At 43.8% G+C, this 23,206-nt stretch overlaps 1 protein-coding gene across 1 annotated transcript in view; it reads left to right on the top strand.

Annotated features, from left to right (window-relative positions):
- The window catches only part of usp34 (ubiquitin specific peptidase 34), a 179,338-nt gene that overhangs the window by 107,442 nt on the left and 48,690 nt on the right, over positions 1-23,206 (top strand). Inside the window, 18 exon segments of the mRNA XM_060899081.1 lie at positions 2,163-2,288; positions 2,377-2,499; positions 2,581-2,664; positions 2,839-2,925; positions 4,181-4,381; positions 4,496-4,578; positions 4,701-4,741; positions 5,130-5,254; positions 6,394-6,546; positions 6,690-6,850; positions 6,939-7,243; positions 7,512-7,675; positions 12,216-12,281; positions 12,372-12,518; positions 12,705-12,761; positions 19,415-19,492; positions 19,583-19,677; positions 19,767-19,939. Coding sequence (XP_060755064.1) covers positions 2,163-2,288; positions 2,377-2,499; positions 2,581-2,664; positions 2,839-2,925; positions 4,181-4,381; positions 4,496-4,578; positions 4,701-4,741; positions 5,130-5,254; positions 6,394-6,546; positions 6,690-6,850; positions 6,939-7,243; positions 7,512-7,675; positions 12,216-12,281; positions 12,372-12,518; positions 12,705-12,761; positions 19,415-19,492; positions 19,583-19,677; positions 19,767-19,939 — 2,269 coding nt within the window.

Genomic DNA, 23,206 nt, shown 5'->3' with positions numbered 1-23,206 from the left:
AGTAACCTTATATCGTGACTCGTATCGGTAACTAAATATTATACTTATCAGCCTATTCGGTTTTTAGCCGTGTTGAATTTAGTCCGTTTGGTCCACAGCAGCCGTCGCTTATCCACGCGATCTTCACGAGACTTGTGCGAGACTTCGGAACGTGAAGAAGCGTCAGCCAGGTGTCAGTGCCGCACAGAAACGAGTTTAAATGACGATTACTGCCGACTTTTTCAAACTTTCCTGATTGCTATCAAAACAAACAAAACTTCCGGCTTGATTATGTCAGCGTTCGTAAAAGGGCGCCCGTCTTTTTTTTTTTTTTTCAGTCGCGCTGAAAGAAATCAAATTAAAAGTCTCAAATGTGATTTAATAAAAGGCAGCGGCGAAGAAGAAAGTATTCAGGCTTGATTTAAAAGAACTGAAAGCACTTTGTATTGATTAATGTGGGAAATGCGCTCAGTATAATATGGATTTATCACAGAAACACACGCATGGATTTATTATTTTGAACGAAAACCCACCAGCCGACTGATCCGGCACGTTTTAATTGTGCGACAGTAATGACGTAAATACCAGCGTGACGGGGTAGTGTCCGAAAGCGTTTGTTCATTTTACCAATGAGCTCACTGTATAGTCCTCTATACAGTAATTCCCTATATAGGGAGTAGGGAGCAGTGAACGAGTGAGCGATTTCAGACACAGGGTTTGATTTGCGCTGTACGTTTTACTTCTGTCCTACGATGTCTCGCACAGGTCTCAACGAATCTCGTTTACGGCCGTTGCTTTGACATATGGACTGATATATTACAGAGCGTATTTCAAACACTCATAACTTGCTATTGAGGTTTTTCACCTGACGTCACAGGGTCACGTGACGCCCCGGTGTCCGCCATTTTGAAGGTCAAGCTACATACTAACGCTGCAGACAGAGAGGGAGAACCAGCTTGAAAAAAAAAACGTGTTACCGACACCGGATCCAGTGTAAATAGCTGCCGGAGCGTGCTCCGGCTTGCTCCCCCTCAAATTAAACAGTGCGCTCCGGCTTGCTCCCCCTCAAATTAAACAGCACGCTCCGGCTTGCTCCCGGAGTGCTCCGGCCGAGGTTCCGGAGCGTGCTCCGGCTTGCTCCCCCTCAAATTAAGCAGTGCACTCCGGCTTGTTCCCGGAGCACGCTGCTTAATTTGAGGGGGAGCAAGCCGGAGTGCGCTCTGGCAGCTATTTACACTGGATTCGGTGTAAATAGCTGCCGGATCATAATTACAGTAAACTAGTAAATACAGTAAAGGAAAAACTTGAGACTGAAAGGTTTTAACAGTCATCCAAATGACTGAACGTAAACATTGCTACAGTAACATACTAGCTATGTTGTTGACATTAGCTAGTGCTAACAGCTAGCTGCTAATACACTGCTACAACACAGACACCGACCCTAATAATACAGTTCTTGGTCATTGCCTGATAACAGCAAATTTATAACGGGCCATGTCTCAACAGACTAAGAAGTTATTTCAATGACATTTAATAACATTTTGTTTATCCTGAGGACCGACATTAAATGAAAATGTGAACAAACCTTAGCTGTAATAAGATGGCGACCACCGGCTCCAGGGACGACCCGCTGATGTAGGCATGTTACCCAGCCTGACACAAAATATTTGTAGGCATCCAAACTCGTATACGCTTTCAGATCAATACCTGTGTATGGCGATGGGTTTTTAACGACATAGGTATACAGATCATGTGGGCCGAAGTCAGGTAAAGACGAGGGCTTCGTGTACTTCCGTACGTCAGTGAACAATCCTGGTGGAAGCAGGTAAACGTCGTTCTCTAAGCCTGCTAACCTCAATTTTTGCAAATACCTCTCCCTCTGCTCGCCCTGTAAATGCCCTACGTCGCTGGATAGTGAAGGTGTTTTCTGCATCTCACTCCTTTTTCTTTTGTCGCCTTCCTCGCATTCAAACCGATTCGAGCCGTGACGTCCAAAATGGCAGCATCACATGACTTGGTCACGTGGGTGAAATACCTCAATAGCAGTGACAAAATAGCGATCAAACATGCATTCCGATATTTAATAAAATGAGAAATAGAATTCTGATAATCAAAAAATTGCCTTCAGTTCTCCTTTAACAGTTATTTATAACGTGTGTGTTGCATCTCTCCCTCGTGTTTAGAGCGTACGCTGTGAGGATCTGCACCTGCATGCGGAGAATCTCTCTCGGCGTGTGTGGGAGCTGCTCATGCTCCTGCCCACGTGTCCCAACATGCTCCAGGCCTTTCAGAACATCTCGGACGACACGGTCGGTCATGTGACCTGTTCTGTCGCTACATCGGATGTCTTGTTTAAGGTGTCCTGATGGCTGAGAGAAGTGTGTGTGTGTGTTTTAGGGTTCTGATGGTCTTTGCTGGAAAGATCTGTTGAGGATCAAGTCGCCTCATAAGCTGCTATACGCTCTGGAGATCATTGAAGCTCTGGGAAAACCAAACCGCAGAATACACAGAGAGTCTACGGTATATACACACACCTCGCACACACGCAGGGGGAACACACTATGATTTCCAGGTTATAACGTGTGTGTGTGTGTGTCACAGGGTAGTTACAGTGACCTGTACCCAGACTCGGATGACTCGAGTGAGGACCAGATTGAAAACAGTAAAAACTCATGGAGCTGCAAGGTCTCTCTCTCTCTCTCTCTCTCTCTCTCTCACACATACACTTCTACATTACAGATGATTATGGCTGTTTGTTTCCATGGTTACAGGTTAGATATTCAAGAAGCTGTTGTGTGGGTTACATTGTGTGTGTGTGTTTTTTTTTTTTAATTATTTTTTTACTTGCTATATTTGTAGTTTGTGGCGTCTGGAGGTCTTCAGTTGCTGCTGGAGATTTTTAACTCTGCAATCCTCGAGCCCAAGGAGCAAGAGTCGTGGACAGTGGTGAGACACACACACACACGCACACACACATGAATAGCTGAGAGCAACAGGCTTCTTAGGGTGTATTCAGACCAGGATAGTTCGATAGTTCACTTGCTTTGGTCCGAATCAAATGTTTTTTTTATTTTTTCATTTTGGTGCGGTTCGCTTTCACACTGTACATTTTAGTAAGCGGACCAAAATCTGCCAACAAAGCCACGCGCCCTGAGGTCGTTCAGCTATTGGTCAGAGACGACACGCGCACAAAGCGTCAAGTTCAAAAGTAGTCATGGAGGCTTTCCGTGCTGTTATTCTTTTTAATGTCATCAAAGCTATATGTTTTTTCCAGTTTTTACTGTTTTCACAATTGTGCGATTACTATGCTGTTGTACAAGTAATTTATCAACGACGACGACAAAGGGCAAGGCGGCTACGGAGGATAGCGCTGATGAGCGCACATCATGTTGTGACAGTTCTGGCTCTTCACGCAAGACGGAGGAGGTATGTGTCGGGATATTCGCCTTATCCATCGGAATAGATGAATTTCTTTTTTGCGTCGCTAGTACCGCCACTTTTTGAAAGAATGTCCCTGATTTTAATGTACCGTAGGTCTGACGGAGTTTCTTCACTTTTAGCCGACATTGTTCTGGGGAGCGCGTGAACCCCTTCTCCTTCATTTTCTCACTGAATACAGCAAACACGTCGGCATTTTTGTGTGTTCTATCCAAAAGCTCAGATATGTGGACACCTGCCCATATATCCACAAGGGTACGCGTTTCTTCCTCGGCCCACGTTTGCCCCCTACTCATTTTTTGTACTCTGTAGTCTAGCCTACCACTGGTCTGAATGACTGAACGACTGTTGTAAGGTTCCCTTGACAACCGAAACAGTGTTTGCACTTTGCGGTGGAGTGTCAAGACTCTGTTTCCCATAATGCTCGACAAACGACGGAAGCTCCCGAGGTACAAAAAAGCAAAACTGTCGGATTAGGTCCGGTCTGCTTTCACACCTCCAAAAGATCCGCACCAGGGTTCCTTTGGTCCGGACCGAGTCCGACCTTGCAGCTCGGTCTCGGTCCGCTTGTTTGGTCCGGACCAGAGTTTGGTGGTTTGTATTCAGACCAACCCAAAAGGTCCGGACCAAGGGAAATTTGGTTCGTTTGGTCCGGACCAAACAACGTAGGTGTGAATACGCCATTAGTATCAGTAGTGTGGACTTTAAAAAAAAAAAAAATTTGAGGACCAAGACAGCGTTACAGATTTTGATTCTCTCTCAGTGGTTGCTGGACTGCTTGGCGTGTCTGCTGAAGCTGATCTGTCAGTTTGCGGTGGACCCTACTGATCTGGACTTGGCCTACCACGACGTCTTCGCCTGGTCCGGCCTCACAGACACGCAGCGCAAGAGGGCGTGGCCTGGGAAGTCCCGCAAGAGCACCGGGGAGCATGGGAAAGGCCTGCACATACCACGGCTCACCGAAGTACGACACCATGATCTAAACCAAACCTTTATCATTTTCTAACCCCATAGATCAGATTATAAAGTTTACTTCCATGGGCATTTTTAGTGAGTGTGTGCGTGTGCGCGCTTTTAGGTGTTCCTCAGTCTCGTCCAAGGTACCAACATGATCCAGCGACTCATCAATGTGGCCTATACCTACGACAACCTGGCGCACAGGTAACACACACACACACACACACACGCGTGTGCAATGAGGGAAAGTGCTCATTCGCGTGTCCCTTGCAGAAGGATCTATGATGTAATTATATCTGATATCATTTTCTTGTCCTGTTTGTCAGAGTGTTGAAGGCGCAGTCAGACCACCGATCTCGTCACGAAGGTGAGAACGTTTTCCTCCGCTCTTCCCCATGAAAACACTCCAGCCGTTTGATTTCACACCCGAGTCTTGTACTCGTACCGCTACAGTTTGTTTGTGTTTATATTGAATAATTAATTGTTTGATTAATTCACTGGTTAACGGTTACATCATGACCTGTATTTGCATCTCGTGTCTGATTGGCTCCTGTGTTTTATGGTGCAGTAACGCACACCTGGCACATGTTGAATAAGAACACCTCGGAGATTTTTAACAGAAACATCTGTTACTCTGTACAGCGTGTGATGAAGTTGAGGTGTGTTTTCCAGATGAGCTACCCCTGACCACCACTGTGCCTCTTTACTGAAACTGTACACTGTGTGTGTGTGTGTGTGTGTGTGTGTGTGTGTAGTGACTCACTACTCGATGTGGTTGTTGGTGAGTTGGGCGCATTGCTGCTCCATGGTGAAGTCCAGCCTCGCTGACAGTGACCATCTACACGACTGGCTGAAAAAACTCACCCTGCTCATCCCAGAGGTGAGGGAGAGAGAGAGACAGACAGATGTGAGACATAAAGACGTGTGAGAGACAGACAGAAGTGTGAGAGACAGACGGGAGGGAGGTAGAGAGACGGACGGAGGGAGGGAGACGGATGGACAGACGGAGGGAGAGACAGACAGACAGAGGGAGGGAGAGAGACAGATGGATGGATGGATGAAGGGAGGGAGAGAGACAGACAGACAGAGGAAGACGGACAGAGGGAGGGAGACGGACGGACGAGAGGGAGGGAGACGAGGGTGAGGGACGGGAGGGAGAAGGAGGGACGGACAGACAGACGGGAGAGAGGGAGAGGGACGGATGGAGGGAGAGAGGGAGGGAGACGGATGGACAGACGGAGGGAGAGACAGACAGACAGAGGGAGGGAGAGAGCGACAGACAGAGGGAGAGAGACAGACAGACAGAGGAAGACGGACAGAGGGAGGGAGGGAGACGGATGGACGAGAGGGAGGGAGACGAGGGTGAGGGACGGGAGGGAGAAGGAGGGACGGACAGACAGACGGGAGAGAGGGAGAGGGACGGATGGGAGGGAGAGGGATGGATGGATGGGAGGGAGAGAGGGATGGACGGGCAGAAGTGGGAGGGGAGAGAGAGAGAGAGAGAGACAGACAGGCGGACGGATGGGAGGGAGAGGGACGGACGGATGAGAGAGAGAGAGGGATGAATGGGCAGAAGTGGGAGGGGGAGAGAGACAGGCGGACGGATGTGAGCGAGACAGACACGCAGACAGGCATGAGAGAGAGAGAGAGACAGATGGGTGTGTGTGTGTGTGAGAGAGAGAGAGACGAATGAGAGGGGAAGAGACAGGCGTGTGTGTGAGAGAGAGAGAAAGAGATGAACAGACAGATGAGAGATGGACAAGGTGGGATGTCAGAGAGACAGAAAGGGGGAGGTAGAGACAGACAGATTAATAAAAGTTGAGGGAAGACAGACAGAGATGCGTATGTATGTAAGGATGTGACCCACAAACCCGCTGATTATTTGCTCCTTATTTCAGTCATTAAACCATCTGCATTACGTCCCACTCAGAGAGACTGCATTCGTGCACTTATTCCTACTATAATTCATTCTCTCTCTCACTCTCTCCCTCCCTCCCTCCCTCTCTCCCTCCCCCCCAGACGGCAGTTCGTCATGAGGCGTGTAACGGTCTGTATAAACTGTCCCTGTCGGGGCTGGAGGGCGGGGAGTCTATTAACAGATCCTTCCTGCTGCTGGCTGCATCAACGCTGCTTAAATTTCTACCAGACGCACAGGCTCTCAAACCACTTCGAGTGAGTCCCCACACACACACACACACACACACACACACACACACACACACACACTTACTTAAAGGTATCCGTTATAATGTAAAGTCCATTAGTGACGGTATGGAGGGGTAAACGTGCCCTGATGATCCTGTGTGTGCGCTCAGGTGGAGGAGTACGAGGAGGAAGCCGTGTTGCGCTCTGGCTGTAAGGAATATTTTTGGCTGCTGTGCAAGCTCATCGATAACATCCACGTTAAAGATGCCAGTCAGACCACGCTGCTGGACCTGGACGCTCTTGCCCGTCACCTCGCAGACTGCATACGCAGGTATTTTATTCTGTCTCGGGTTTGTTTTCGCGTTGCACTTTTGACCGCCAACCTGTCAGTCTTCCTCTCGTTTCTTCTTCCCCCGCAGCCGCGAGATCCTGGATCAGCAGGACGGGGTCGCGGAGGACGACGGTTTAACGGGGCTGCTGCGTTTAGCTACCAGTGTGCTCAAGCACAAGCCTGCGTTCAAGTTTTCACGCGAGGGTCAGGAGTTCCTGCGCGATGTCCACGATGTGCTCTTTCTGCTGCCCAGCCTCACCGACCGCCTGCAACCCAAGTGTAAGAGTCACGCGGCCCGCGCCGCCGCCTACGACCTGCTTACTGAGATGCTCAAAGGCTCTGTGGACAACTACAGACTGCTCCACAACTGGGTCATGGCCCAGCACATGCAGGGTAAAAAAAAAAAAAAACACGCAATTTATTAACCAATAAACATTATCTGTAAATGTTTGCTATTTAGTTATCGTGACCCAAACAAGGTTCTTGTTGCCCCACCAAGGTCTCATGTCATTATGCCACCAAGGTTCCTTTTCACCTACTAAAGGACTGCTCGACCCTCTACTTCCCTTCCAGTTTGACCCTCTGCTGCCCCCCCAGATGAGTCTCTTTCACCTGCATCAATGTCCCGTACTTACCGTTTCATATTCGTTTCTCTTCATAGCTTCTCACGCGCCGTATAAATGGGACTACTGGCCTCACGATGATGTCCGAGCCGAATGTCGCTTTGTGGGTTTGACCAATCTGGGGGCCACGTGTTACCTGGCATCAACCATCCAGCAGCTTTATATGATCCCGGAGGCCAGGCAGGCAGTCTTTACAGCCAAAGTAAGCGCGAATACATACATAACCGATTCTGATTGGTCAGTTACAGCGTTCTACACCATTGTTATGGACCATGTCATTACCGGAAGCAATAATGCGAAATAAACCCCTTCAGCGTGATTCAAGACTCCTGCGCTTCATATCAGGGTCCGGAATCATCCTGTCTGGGGTTATTTCGCAGGAATGACCAGCTCTCTGCACATACACTACCATTCAAAAGTTTGGGGTCACCCAGACAATTTTGTGTTTTCCATGAAAAGTCACACTTTTATTTCCCACCATAAGTTGTAAAATGAATAGAAAATATAGTCGAGACATTTTTCTGGCCATTTTGAGCATTTAATCGACCCCACAAATGTGATGCTCCAGAAACTCAATCTGCTCAAAGGAAGGTCAGTTTTATAGCTTCTCTAAAGAGCTAAACTGTTTTCAGCTGTGCTAACATGATTGTACAAGGGTTTTCTAATCATCCATTAGCCTTCTGAGGCAATGAGCAAACACATTGTACCATTAGAACACTGGAGTGAGAGTTGCTGGAAATGGGCCTCTATACACCTATGGAGATATTGCACCAAAAACCAGACATTTGCAGCTAGAATAGTCATTTACCACATTAGCAATGTATAGAGTGTGTTTCTGATTAGTTTAAAGTGATCTTCGTGGAAAAGAACAGTGCTTTTCTTTCAAAAATAAGGACATTTCAAAGTGACCCCAAACTTTTGAACGGTAGTGTATTACCAAACATTTTATCCACGTTCACTGGATATGAACAATATCGCGCCTTCTGATTGGCTACTCTACTACTAGGATATCACCTCATATACCGTGAGTAGAGAAAAACAAAATGGAGTGTGTTGCTGAACCAACAAAGGATGAAATAAAAACTCAACTCTGAAAATAAAACCCCAAAAATACAAAAAAAAAAAAAGTGTTTGATGGTAAGAACTAGGGCTGTAACGATATGCGTATCGAAATCGAAATCGCGATACGCAGAGCCACGATCCGTATCGCGATACAAGAAGGCAGAATCGCGGTACACCCTTTCAAACTTCTCCTCAGCCCAAAAACAGAGGCACTTCCAAACTTCAATTTATGAATACTTTACTTTTTATTTAAATTACATTTTAAACTTACTTAAATTACTTTTATTTTTTTATATCTATTAGTAAGTCGTTTTTTCGCCGACCTGCGACAATCTTCTGCGAGTCACGCAACGTCCACACTCGCCACTGGCAGAGCATTCATTTCTTTTAAGTGGTCGCCATTCTGGTTGCGACGCGGGGAGCGAATCTGTAAACAAGCAGCTCATTGGCTGGCTAGGTGTGCCACAAGCCAATCACAATCACTTGACCGGAAAGGCATACAGTGTTGCCAGATTGGGCAGGTTTAGGTGCTTTTTGGCTGGTTTTGAACATATTTTGGGGTGGAAAACGTTAGCAATATCTGGCAACACTGAAGGCATGTCTGCTTGGGCGGAAGCCTTCTGCGGCAGTTGCATTTTGACACGCGAGCAATGTTTCACCATAAAAATTCCGTAATTTCCATCTGTTTTCCGCAATCACAGAAAATCATTGGCCCTATGAGAGTGAGACAGTGAGAGAGCCACCCCCCCCCCAAAAAAAATCTTAATGGATTTACACGATTTGGAAAAATTACTTTTTCAGAACCGAAAAAAAACAGAGCTTCCGGCTCAACAGTATTGTTTTGAGAAATAAAACAATCTTTGGATATACATTTGTTCATTTTTGCATACATATTACTCATTCTCTGCAGTGGTCTGAATTATTTGTTATTAAATAGTTAATGTAAGTAAATGTTAATAAGTCAAATTTACTACTTTAAAAAAACATTTTAAAAATAATCGTGGGCGTATCGAATCGTGGGTCAAAAATCGCGATACGAATCGAATCGTGAGTTGGGTGTATCGTTACAGCCCTAGGAAGAACGTATCTTTTTTTTCCCAATAATAATAATAATTATTATTATTATTGCATTTTTCACAAATTGCTCCTGTCATTTTGCCAGCTTGTTTAATCTTTAAGCATTAAAATTTGTTGAAATTATTTCTTTTTTTTTAGACTGGTTCAAAAGCTCAAAGAAGTTTGAAAATTACATCACTGAAATGTCCAAGGAAGAATTAAATAAATGTCTAAAGCTGTTCTATTCCTCAGCAAGACGGCACTTTCTACAAAAAAAACAACACTAAAGTCAATTCTTGCCACCATTGATAGGTTTTTAAGAAGTCCGCCTTTAAAGGAGAACTGAAGTCATTTTTAAACTTGCTTTATTTCTTAATTAACGTGTTATTCAGTTACGTTTTCAGTTTGAGTAACCTTATATCATGACTCGTATTGGCAATTAAATATTATACTTATCGGCCTAATCGTTTTTTAGCCGTGTTGAATTGAGTTCGTTTGGTCCACGGCAGGCGTCGCTTATCCGCACGATCTTCACGAGATTTGTGCGAGACTTCGAAATGTCAAGTGTCAGCGCCGCCATTTTGAAAACTGTTTTCCAAACGAGTTTAAATGACGATTACTGCCGACTTTTTTCAAACTTTCCTGATTGCTATCAAAACAAACAAAACTTCCAGCTTGATTACATCAGCATTCGAAAGAGGGCGTGCGCGTCTTTTGACAACCCGTGTCCGAAATCGCTCCCTACTCACTATATAGTGACGACGCCATTTTGTAGTGCTGTCCGAAACCTTAGTGAGGATTATTTACACCCTATATAGTGCACTCAAAGTATCCCACAACGCATCACGAAAAGTAGCGTACAACGATGGTCACTAACCAAAGCACTATATCCCATCATGCATTGCGGTCGCGCTGAAAGAAATCAAATTAAAAGTCTCAAATGTGATTTAATAAAAGGCAGCGGCAAAGAAGAAAGTATTCAGGCTTGATTTAAAAGAACTGAAAGCACTTTGTATTGATTAATGTGGGAAATGCGCTCAGTATAATATGGATTTATCACAAAAACACACGCATGGATTTATTATTTTGAATGAAAACCCACCAGCCGACTGATCCGGCACGTTTTAATTGTGCGACAGTAATGACGTAAATACCAGCGTGACGGAGTAGTGTCCGAAAGCGTTTTTTCATTTTACCAATGAGCTCACTGTATAGTCCTCTATACAGTAATTCCCTATATATGGAGTAGTGAACGAGTGAGCGATTTTGGACACAGGGTTTGATTTGCGCTGTACGTTTTACTTCCGTCCTACGATGTCTCGCACAGGTCTCAATGAATCTCGTTTATGGCCGTCGCTTTGACATATGGACTGATATATTACAGAGCGTATTTCACACACTCATAACTTGCTATAGCAGCGACAAAATAGCGATCAGAAATGCATTCCGATATTTAAAGGGGAACAGAGGGCAATATATATAGAGTAAATATAACAATAAAACATACATTAACGAACCTTATTCAAGACTTACAAAAGTTTTTTGTTCTAAGGTTGGAAAGTTAGCGTTTTGAAAGTAGCTCGAGCAAACTATTTCCGCAGTTTGAACAGCCCGCCATGATATTAATTTTATCCAATCAGAATGCACGTTCATTTTCTCTGCGTAACACTCATGACGTATGTATGTGCCCAGTTGTGTTGGCTCATTGAGGTTGGGAATAGCACGTGTGAAATACCTGTTTCTGCCTCTTGCGACGATTTCGCAAGTCCACGGGTGGCGCCTATCTCATTGCAGCAAATAAATTCTGCTGGACTCGTGAGCAACTCCACGTTACATTTTCCGCACGAGCACCACGCCGTGTCACCTGCACGCAGACGCTCCGCCCCACGCTCGCCATGCCCATGGTCAGCATCAGTCTCATCCTCGCCGTCATCCGAGCTTTCTTCTCTTCTTTCATCACCGGAGTCGAGAGTACCTCTCCTAGGTTCAAACTGGTACCCTTCTAAGCCATAGCCTGCTTGCAGTGTGTCTTGCGGGATCTCTTCGTATGATTCGACAGAGCTGTCGCTTTCACTTGATGCGCCCGACGCCATGATTACACGCTTCTCTCCTCTATTTCGGAGAGTTCCGCTAGTGCAGTGGGTAGCGCTGACGTCACGGTCTTTTAAAAATGGCGACTCTTGTGCGGTTTAGCGTATAAAGTATTATATTTACAAATTACCAAGATATTTCGTTGTTTTCTAGTATATAAATTTGATAGAATACTTAAGAATACGTTACTTTGTCACATCAGCAACTGTATATATTATAATTTGTACCCCTTTAATAAAATGAGAAATAGAATTTGTGATAAAAAAAAATTGCTTTCAGTTCTCCTTTAAGAAGTGGAAATGATTTCGTCGGACGTTTTGTATAAGATCGGATTTGCAAAAAATACAATTAGAAATGCTCCGTTTCTCAAAATCCAGTGAACGTGGATAGAATAAAACAGTTATTCCACTCAATCTGGTCATACATGGATTATAGCATCTATCAGCTCGTGTACAACTCGATTTCGTGTAATAATTGTTAAATATCTGATCCAAGTGTGTCTGTTCCGAACTGTTTCTCTGGTTTGTATTCAGTATTCAGAGGAGATGAAGCATAAGACGACTCTACTGGAGCTGCAGAAGATGTTCACATATCTCATGGTACGGCAGTCAGAGATCCTTCTCTTCACCGGTCTGTTTCGTATCACAGGTTTTACAAATCGTGGTGTTTTTTTTTTTTTTTCCCTCTAGGAGAGCGAGAGGAAGGCGTACAATCCCCGGCCGTTCTGTAAAACCTACACCATGGACAAGCAGCCGCTCAACACAGGAGAGCAGAAGGACATGACCGAGTTCTTCACCGACCTCATCACCAAGATTGAGGAGATGTCTCCTGACCTGGTCAGTGTGTGTGTGTGTGAGAACACATCCGGCTTCAGCGACATTTATCCACTACAGTATAAATAAATAACAAGATCCACTTTGAGGAAACACACAGTGCATATCCAGAGCTCTGATCCACGGAACCAGAAGGACTCTGACGATTTGTTCACTGTGTGCTCTTTCTTTCTGTTTGATCTCTTTTAGAAAAATACGGTCAAGACGCTGTTCGGAGGCGTCATTACCAACAACGTCGTCTCACTGGTCAGTAAACGCTCATCTCGCCATGTCTCTGTGTGGAAGGAATTTTCTCTAAAAATAAATAACAGCTTAGCATTAGAATTTTACTTAAAGGAGAACTGAAAGAAAATTTTTTTCTTATTAAAATTCTGTTTATCTCATTTTATTAAATATCGGAATGCATGTTTGATCGCTATTTTGTCGCTGCTATAGCGAGTTATGAGTGTTTGAAATACGCTCTGTAATATATCAGTCCATATGCCAAAGCGACAGCCGTAAACGAGTTTCGTTGAGACCTGTGCGAGACATCGTAGGACGGAAGTAAAACGTACAGCGCAAATCAAACCCTGTGTCCGAAATCGCTCACTCGTTCACTACTCCCTACTCCCTATATAGGGAATTACTGTATAGAGGACTATACAGTGAGCTCATTGGTAAAATGAACAAACGCTTTCGGACACTACTCCGTCACGCTGGTATTTACGTCATTACTGTCGCACAATTAAAACGTGCCGGATCAGTCGGCTGGTGGGTTTTCGTTCAAAATAATAAATCCATGCGTGTGTTTCTGTGATAAATCCATATTATACTGAGCGCATTTCCCACATTAATCAATACAAAGTACTTTCAGTTCTTTTAAATCAAGCCTGAATACTTTCTTCTTTGCCGCTGCCTTTTATTAAATCACATTTGAGACTTTTAATTTGATTTCTTTCATTGCAACCGCAAAAAAGACGCACGTGCCCTCTTTCGAATGCTGACGTAATCAAGCTGGAAGTTTTGTTTGTTTTGATAGCGATCAGGAAAGTTTGGAAAAAGTCGGCAGTAATCCGTCATTTAAACTCGTTTTTGTGCAATACTTCGTTTGGAAAGCAGTTTTCAAAATGGCAGCGCTGACGCTTGACGTTTCGAAGTCTCGCACAAGTCTCGTGAAGATCGTGCGGATAAGCGACGCCTGCCGTGGACCAAACGAACTAAATTCAACACGGCTAAAAACCGAATAGGCCGATAAGTATAATATTACTTGCCAATACGAGTCACGATATAAGGTTACTCAAACCGAAAACGTAACTGAATAACACGTTAATTAAGAAATAAAGCAAGTTCAAAAATGACTTCAGTTCTCCTTTAACCCATAATTGGTTGTATTACATAAAATGAAAGTATTTATTTATTTGTGAATCCTTATTTTATGATAAATTATAATCCTACATGCTCTTCGACTGAATGTCAGATTGCTTCCTGTTCACACTACATACATAGGGTATAACATAATAGTGCACTATATTATACAGTAGGTAGTGCACTATATGGCCATTGTGAGATTACTGCGTGTCAAAAATATGCCATAAAAAACTTTTTTTTTGGGGGGGGGAGGGGTTGCTGACCATGGTGTGAAAATTGTCCATGCAGACGCTCATCTAAGTTTCCAAATCTGTCATTGCTTAACTCTTGAATATTTTCTATTGTGAATACTGTTATTAATAAAAATCTTATAATCTCTACTTTGCAAAGAAATGTATCTGGCTAAGATCTGTTCAGTACTTTGGGAGTAAAGGCCAATTTATGCTGACAACCCAGTCCTCGCAGATGGCGTCGCAGATGGTGTCTGCGTAGCCCCCCCCCCCCTTCGCAGACGCTCTGCGCGCACCTCCCAAAAATTGTGACCACCGCAGAAGCCTCGCAGACAGCGTCGCAGACAAGAGGGCTCTGATTGGTCCACTCTACATCCGCTGTACACGCACTTCCGCTTCCCTACTTTCCCGGTTTGGTTTGTTTTCACGACCGCCATTTTTAAAAACACGAGCGAAGATGGAGCAGCACGAAGAGCGGTTGATCGAGGAAGTGAGGAAGTACGTACATCTATACGACTCCAGTTCTAGTCATTATAAGTAACCGGAGGATAAACACTCCACTAACCACACCCACCAACTACTCCTCGCGATTTCGCGACTTCGCGACCCCTTGCGTTGTAGCGGTGAATAACATCGCGCACGCCTATTACTCCCCGCTCAACGATAAATTACAACTGTCTGCGAAAAGCTATCTGCGAAAGCCTTGTCGCAAGAGCATGCAGAGGCCCTTAACGGCAGGTTAAAGTCGGTACAACAGAGTAAAAACTCTGCTCACGGGACGTCGAGAAACTGCCGGTGCTTTTAATTTTGAGTCACAGGAAAGCGCTCAGACTCGCGCTCGCTCTCTCTCTTCTGATCGGTTTCCCACTGGATTACTTGTCAATATCAATCAGATCACTTTCATAGCGATGTTCTCTCGCTCTCACTGTTTCTGATGAAGGATTCAGCAAAATTTTCCCTCTGCTAGTTTTGATGTTATGATTCAGTGAAGACTTTGAAGTGAGTTTTCGTAGCTTTACCTACTTATTTTTTCAAATCAAACCAATTCATGTGAATAAATAACTCTCTTTTAGAATAGAACTGGAGCTGTTTTGATGAAAAATATTGAGATCTTCGTGGTGGGAATGAGATTTAAAAAAAACAGAAGTCAGAAACGCGAGTGTCAGTTTCAGTTGTCAGTGTGAATCGTTTATTGCAGGGGTTTTCAAAGTGTGGGAGAGTCAGCCCCCCCCTCAGAGAGCAAATAAACAACAGCGCCCCCCCACCACAATTTTTGTTGTTGCTATACTTAATGTTCCATTCGTATTTTAAAAAAATGGTTGTTGTACACATTTTTATTTTTTTCTTTTACACATTTTAAACATCTGTGCTTTTTGAAAACATCTTTTTTTACACATTTAAAACGTGAGCTTTTTTAAAACCTCTTTTTTTAAACGCATTTAAAACATCTGTGCTTTTTAAAACATCTTGTTTTACACATTTTAAACATCTCATAGCATCGTTAGCTAGCACCTCTTGGCAGACAACACACTGTGGCAGTGGAGCATCTTCAGATCCAGTCCATGAAAATCCGAACTTTAAATAATCGTGGTCATACAGTACCGTTCAAAAGTTTGGGGTCACTTTGAAATGTCCTTATTTTTGAAAGAAAAGCACTGTTCTTTTCAATGAAGATCACTTTAAAGGGCCCATGGCATGGTGGTTTGTTGATGCTTTAAACGGGCTCGTGGAGGCTTCCGGATGTTATATCCGCAGCCTTTCTCGAAATGAACCCTCAGTACGTAGATATAGCCTCCTGGGAGAAAGCCCCATTTCAGCGCTTTTCCCAGTGCGTCGTTTTGCTAATGAGAAGCAGGAGGCGGGGAAGGGTAGAGGGTGGGGGCGTGCCATGGGGGGAGGGGCTGCCGTCTGCCTCCCAAGCCGGCCGAGAGCGATCCTCGTCGGGCACGGCCAGGCGGGCGAATGCCCTGGTCCGTCCGCCCTGTCTAAAAAAAAATGGTACAACTCGAGTCCATGGTAAAACTGGGACTTTGTCATTTTTTCCTGCCTGAGGCCCATGGTAAAACTGAGCAGTGGGACTTTGTCATTTTTTTCCGCATGAGGCCCATGGTAAAACTGCACTTCCAGGAGGGGCTGCCGTCTGCCTCCCAAGCCGGCCGAGAGCACTCCTCGTCGGGCACGACCAGGCGGGCGAATGCCCTGGTCCGTCCTCCCTGTCTAAAAAAAAAAATGGTACAACTCGAGCCCATGTACCTGGCTAACTGCAGGAAGCGGTTAGCTGCACAGCTAATGTAGCCATTGCTAGGCTAACGTGGCACCGATTTTAAAACACGGCAAAACGACTTAACAGTTATACACTTACTTGTTCGATGTTTGTTGCTGATGCGGCAGGGATGCTTGGCACAGACCCAGGCTTCAGTGACAGTTGATGTGCAAAACCTGCCCTGTACTGTCCCAAGTTGTGGAAACATTCATCAGGAAAATGCTTCTGACAAACATACACCATCTTAGGTAGACTCGACGGCGTATTATTGGAGTAAATAAAATTAAGCCACTGCGTCTTCAGGGGCTCTCCCGTCGGCAGTAAAGCCAGACTCTTTTCTATGTTGTCACATCCATGTACAGTGCAACTTCCATGTTGTGTCTTCTATGGGCTCCTCACTACAAAATGTAGTCATGTGTTCTGCGCATGCGCAGTAGGCTTGGTAGGACAAACAGCAACTTTTGAGTTGGGCGGGCAATCCATACAGTGGGTGGGAATCCAGAGGGGGGGGCGTGGGGATCATCTCCCTTGCTGACGTAGGCAAGGGAGGAGTTTATCAACGCGCCGTTTTGACGCGCCATTCTCAAATGTTGGGCATAGTTTGGTTTACACATTATGACATTTCTAGCCACTGGGGTGACTTAAGAAGGTCAGAGGAACTCATTTTAACGTTAAAAAAACTCAGAAAGTGAAAATTTCATGCCATGGGACCTTTAAACTAATCAGAAATCCACTCTATACATTGCTAATGTGGTAAATGACTATTCTAGCTGCAAATGTGTGGTTTTTGGTGCAATATCTCCATAGGTGTATAGAGGCCCATTTCCAGCAACTCTCACTCCAGTGTTCTAATGGTACAATGTGTTTGCTCATTGCCTCAGAAGGCTAATGGATGATTAGAAAACCCTTGTACAATCATGTTAGCACAGCTGAAAACAGTTGAGCTCTTTAGAGAAGCTATAAAACTGACCTTCCTTTGAGCAGATTGAGTTTCTGGAGCATCACATTTGTGGGGTCGATTAAATGCTCAAAATGGCCAGAAAAATGTCTCGACTATATTTTCTATTCATTTTACAACTTATGGTGGGAAATAAAAGTCTGACTTTTCATGGAAAACACAAAATTGTCTGGGTGACCCCAAACTTTTGAACGGTAGTGTACTTCCTTTTTTTTTTTGCTTGGCCCAGACTCTGTCTCCTCACTCACTGTAGCTTTAGGTACTAAAAATCGATCCATTTTGTCTCTGGTAAAGGCTAGCTGAAGTTCGCTAAATGCCCACAATAGTAACTTATTCTGGTTTATTTTTCCTCACGTTGCGCCCCCCCCCCCCCCCCCCCGAAGAACTCTGGCGCCCCCTAGGGGAGGCGCACCCCACACTTTGAAAAGCCCTGGTTTATTGGATGTGGATCAGACGGTTTTTTTCAAGGTTCACGTTGAAAGCTGTGAATATTAATCGAAATAATCATTTATATTTCATATTTCATATAAACACCAGTGCCTTCCTTTTGAGAAATACAAAGGCCTACAGAGCACAAAGAGGGGATCAGAAATAATCTTTTTTATTGAGTGTACAGATTTAACGTTTTTACCCAATTGGTATAATTAAATACTAATTTGCATAATTTGTTTTAACTAATTTTTTCAAACTTTGTATTCGGTATCCAACCATCCATGTGCCGCCAATTTCCATGTAAATATCTTGGAAAAATAAATGTTAAGTAAAAACATTTGATCTCATTGGTTAACGAGGCCCATTTTGGACCATGTGACCCTCGTACGGAATATTACGGCCGTTTTCTAAAAATTAAGAAAACCTTTTTGATTTGTAATATCTCAAGAACGGATGGACATATTTTAATTCTGTAAAAAGTATGATGTTCTGGATTCAATTCTGAATTCAGTAGGGCTGTAACGATACACCCAACTCACGATTCGATTCGTATCGCGATTTTTGACCCACGATTCGATACGCCCACGATTTTTTTAAAAATGTTTTTTAAAGTAGTAAATTTGACTTATTAACATTTACTTACTTACATTAACTATTTAATAACAAATAATTCAGACCACTGCAGAGAATGAGTAATATGTATGCAAAAATGAACAAATGTATATGCAAAGATTGTTTTATTTCTCAAAATAATACTGTTGAGCCGGAAGCTCTGTTTTTTTCGGTTCTGAAAAAGTCATTTTTCCAAATCATGTAAATCCGTTAAGATTTTTTTTGGGGGGGTGGCTCTCTCACTGTCTCACTCTCATAGGGCCAATGATTTTCTGTGATCGCGGAAAACAGATGGAAATTACGGAATTTTTATGGTGAAACATTGCTCGCGTGTCAAAATGTAACTGCCGCAGAAGGCTTCCGCCCAAGCAGACATGCCTTCAGTGTTGCCAGATATTGCTAACGTTTTCCACCCCAAAATATGTTCAAACCAGCCAAAAAAGCACCTAAACCCGCCCAATCTGGCAACACTGCATGCCTTTCCGGTCAAGTGATTGTGATTGTCTTGTGGCACACCTAGCCAGCCAATGAGCTGCTTGTTTACAGATTCGCTCCCCGCGTCGCAACCAGAATGGCGACCGCTTAAAAGAAATGAATGCTCTGCCAGTGGCGAGTGTGGACGTTGCGTGACTCGCAGAAGATTGTCGCAGGTCGGCGAAAAAACGACTTACTAATAGATATAAAAAAAAAAAGTAATTTAAGTAAGTTTAAAATGTAATTTAAATAAAAAGTAAAGTATTCATAAATTGAAGTTTGGAAGCGCCTCTGTTTTTGGGCTGAGGAGAAGTTTGAAAGGGTGTACCGCGATTCTGCCTTCTTGTATCGCGATACGGATCGTGGCTCTGCGTATCGCGATTTCGATATGCATATCGTTACAGCCCTAGAATTCAGTGAGGTCAGGTTCAAGCCATTTGGATCGAATTTGAATTTTCAGCTGATATGTCTACCTTAAGTGAGACGAGATAAACAACAAATGTATATTAATTGACTTTTTAGAACATTTTTAACTTTCAAATAGTGTTTAAATAATTGTGTGTGTGTGTGTGTGTGTGTGTAGGACTGTGATCATGTGAGTCAGACGGCGGAGGAGTTCTACACGGTCAGGTGTCAGGTGGCCGATATGAAGAACATCTATGTGAGTGACTCCTACATACACATTTTTCCGACATGCAATAATCTTTTCCCTTCTTCAGCACATCGTGTGTGTGTGTGTGTGTGTGTGTAGGAGTCTCTGGATGAAGTGACTATTAAAGACACGCTGGAAGGAGACAACATGTACACGTGCTCTCAGTGCGGGAAGAAAGTGCGTGCTGAGAAACGGTACGTCGCTCCGCCGTCTATCAATCTCAGAACTTCATCAGCAAAGCTTGAGGTGCAATTTGTTTTTTTTTTTCCCTCTTCATCCACAGAGCGTGTTTTAAGAAGCTGCCACGGATCCTGAGCTTCAACACCATGCGTTATACGTTCAACATGGTGACGATGATGAAGGAGAAAGTGAACACGCACTTCTCCTTTCCTCTTCGCCTCGACATGACTCCCTACACCGAGGACTTCCTGATGGCCAAAGGAGACAGGAAGGAGGGTATGCTTCAGTCCCATCACCTCGCTTTGAGTCTACAGTGACATACCTCTGAGTTTGATCAGATTACGTACCACATCTGAACTGAATAATTCCAAGAACGTGTACGGAACTAAACACTCAGGCTGTTATTGGAAAATAATCAACGACGGAGTGGTTCGAGTTATTCTCGCCTCCCTGAAGTTGATTATTAGAGCCCTGCACTCCCGCGGGAGTCCCGCGGGACCCACCGCAAAGCAGTGCGGCGCGGGACAAATTTTGAAAGCTCATTGCAGGCGCGGGCGGGAGCAGGAGTGCACATATGCGGGCGCGGGAAGGAGCGGGAGTGCACATATGCGGGCGGGAGCGGTGATAAGCTGCAGTCCCGCTAACTAAAAACGTGTTTAAAATAAAATTTATAAATTATTAATTTATGTCTATCATATATAATTTGTGCTGGATATTTTATTTGGCATTAATAAAAACATTTTAAGATGCCTAAATTTGCAGAGAGAGTCAGATTGCCAGATTGAGTGAGGAATGGCTTCTTAAATTTGCCATTGATCACCCTAACGGGAAATCCTTTGATCACTCTAATGACTCGCCGTTCACACCCAGCCTCCAGTGACCCACACCAACATGATGCCTCAATGACACCTTAGATGAGCTGGTCATCAGAATTCTGATTCTGATCCAGGAGAGGATAAATAACTCTCGTACGTTTCCGATTCCTTTCCTCTTCCGTGTTTGAGATCTCCGATCATGGCAGAAGAGCAGAGCTCCTTTACTGAAGCTCACAGTACTTCAAAAGTAAGTGCTGCTTTAAAAAGAGGTACATTTACCGTTAAAAAGTCAAGAGTCCTGAAATCGGACATTTTAGTTAGAAATGCTTTACAAATGTAAACTGGGTTAGCCTAATGTTTTGTATGGCTGAACAATAAATATACCAAATTTCCACTTGGAATTACGTGCTCGCCTGTCTTTTTTTTTATTGTTTATTATTATTATTATTATTATTAGAGACGCTGACGAAGGCAACAGCCGAAACGTTTGTCTCCTTCTGCTGCTGCTAAAAACAACTGAAAAGAAATGTAACTAAAAGAATAAAGTTCAAGAGTGCGATCCATCTCTCCTTTCACACTAATTATTCATAGGAGACGCACCACGGGAGAGCGCATACTTAAATGATTAGCCTACTTAAATAATTATTATTATTAGGTCTACATGCTGCCATTTCAACTTTCCGAATTCAGAAACAAGGTAAATAATAACGAACGTGAGCTGTAGATATTTATGCTCAAATCCACTCAAAGTAGGGGGCGGTGCACCATCACGCTGTGTCAAGACAAGAACTTTCCTGAGAAATAACGCGAACGTCTGCATCATGCGGGATTTGCGGGCGGGAGCGGGACAAAATATGAAAGGTGCGGGCGGGAGCAGGACTGAAAATCATAATTCTTTGCGGGCGGGACTGCACAATGCGGGCGCGGGCGGGAGCGGGACTGAAAAATCCGACCCGCGCAGACCTCTATTGATTATTTCTTATAACAGCATGTCCGAATATGTATTTTATTCCTCTTCAATCATGAAATGTAATTTATTCCAAAAAAAAAAAATTTTATCCATTTATAGTTACCTTTAATGTTGTGGAACGTCCATGACTCGTCACTTCCTGTTGTCACTTGCACTGTAGCAGCTGTAAACATTCCTTTCCTTAATTTACAACAACTTGCCTTGGAGACCGAGCTGCTCTTAGAGAGAATTAATCAACACCTTCTGACCAATCAGATTCGAGAAATAGAATTGGGGAAAAAAAATTTGATATATATTTATACACAGTGGTATGCAAAAGTTTAGGCACCCCTGGTCAAAATTGCTGTTACTGTGAACAGTTAATCAAGATGAAATGATCTCCAAAAGGCATGAAGTTAAAGACGACTCATTCCCTTTATATTTAAGCAAAAACAATTTTTTATTTTCATCTTTTACATTTTCAAAATGACAAAAAAGGAAAAGGCCCCAAAGCAAAAGTTTGGGCACCCTGCATGGTTAGTACCCAGTAACACCCGCTTTGGCAAGTCTCACAGCTTGTAAACACTTTTTGTAGCCAGCTAATAATCTTTCAGTTCTTACCTGGGGGATTTTCACACATTCGTCCTTGCAAAAGGCTTCCAGTTCTACAAGTTTCTTGGGCTGTCTTGCATGCGCTGCTCTTTTGAGATCTATCCACAGATTTTCAATGATGTTTAGGTCAGGGGACTGTGAGGGCCCGGGCAAAACCTTCAGCTTGGGCCTCTTGAGGTATTCCGTTGTAGATTTTGAGGTGTGTTTTGGATCATCGTCTTATTGTAGGACCCGTCCTCTTTTTAACTTCAACTTTTTTACAGATGGTGTGATGTTTGCTTCCAGAATTTGCTGGTATTTATTTGAATCCATGCTTCCCTCGACCAATGAAATGTGCCCTGTGCTGCTGGCTGCAACACAACCCCAAAGCATGATCGATCCACACCCATGCTTCAGAGTCGGAGAGGTGTTCTTTTCCTGGAATTTGGCCCCCTTTTTTCTCCAAACATACCTTTGCACATTGTGGCCAAAAAGTTCTATTTTGATTTCATCAGTCCACAGGACTTTCCAAAATGCATCAGGCTTATTTAGATGTTCATTTGCAAACTTCAGACGCTGAATTTTGTGGCTTGGACGCAGGAACGGTTTTCTTCTGATGACTCTTCCATGAAGGTCATATTTGTTCAGGTGTCGCTGCATAGTAGAACAGCGCACCACCACTCCAGGGTCTGCGAAATCTTTCTGAAGGTCTTTTGCAGTCAAACAGGTTTTTTTTTTTTATTTGCCTTTCTATCAATCCAACGAGCAGTTCTTTCAGAAAGTTTTCTTCATCTTCCAGACCTCACCTTGATCTCCACTGTTTCTGTTAACTGCCATTTCTTAATAACATTACGATCTGAGGAAACAGCTACCTGAAAACACTTTGCTACGTTCTTGTAGCCTTCTCCTGCTTTGTGAGCATCGATTATTTTATTATTCAGAATGCGAGGGAGTTGCTTAGAGGAGCCCATGGCTGTTGATCTTGGGGACAAGTTTGAGGAGTCAGAGAATTTATACAGCTTTGAAATCTGCATCATCTGACCTTTCCTAAGGAAGAATTTGAACAAGCCACAGCTCAATAAGCTAATTAAGGTCTGGAACCTTGGTCAAAGTGACCTGAGAACGCAAATGTATTGGGGTGCGCAAACTTTCGCATGGTGTTCCTTTTCTTTTTTCACTCTCCAGTTG

Source organism: Neoarius graeffei, chromosome 18, assembly GCF_027579695.1.
Source record: "Neoarius graeffei isolate fNeoGra1 chromosome 18, fNeoGra1.pri, whole genome shotgun sequence".
Classification (NCBI taxonomy): Eukaryota; Metazoa; Chordata; class Actinopteri; order Siluriformes; family Ariidae; genus Neoarius; species Neoarius graeffei.
Note: the sequence above shows the minus strand (reverse complement) of the source record. Positions and strands in the feature narration are given on the sequence as shown.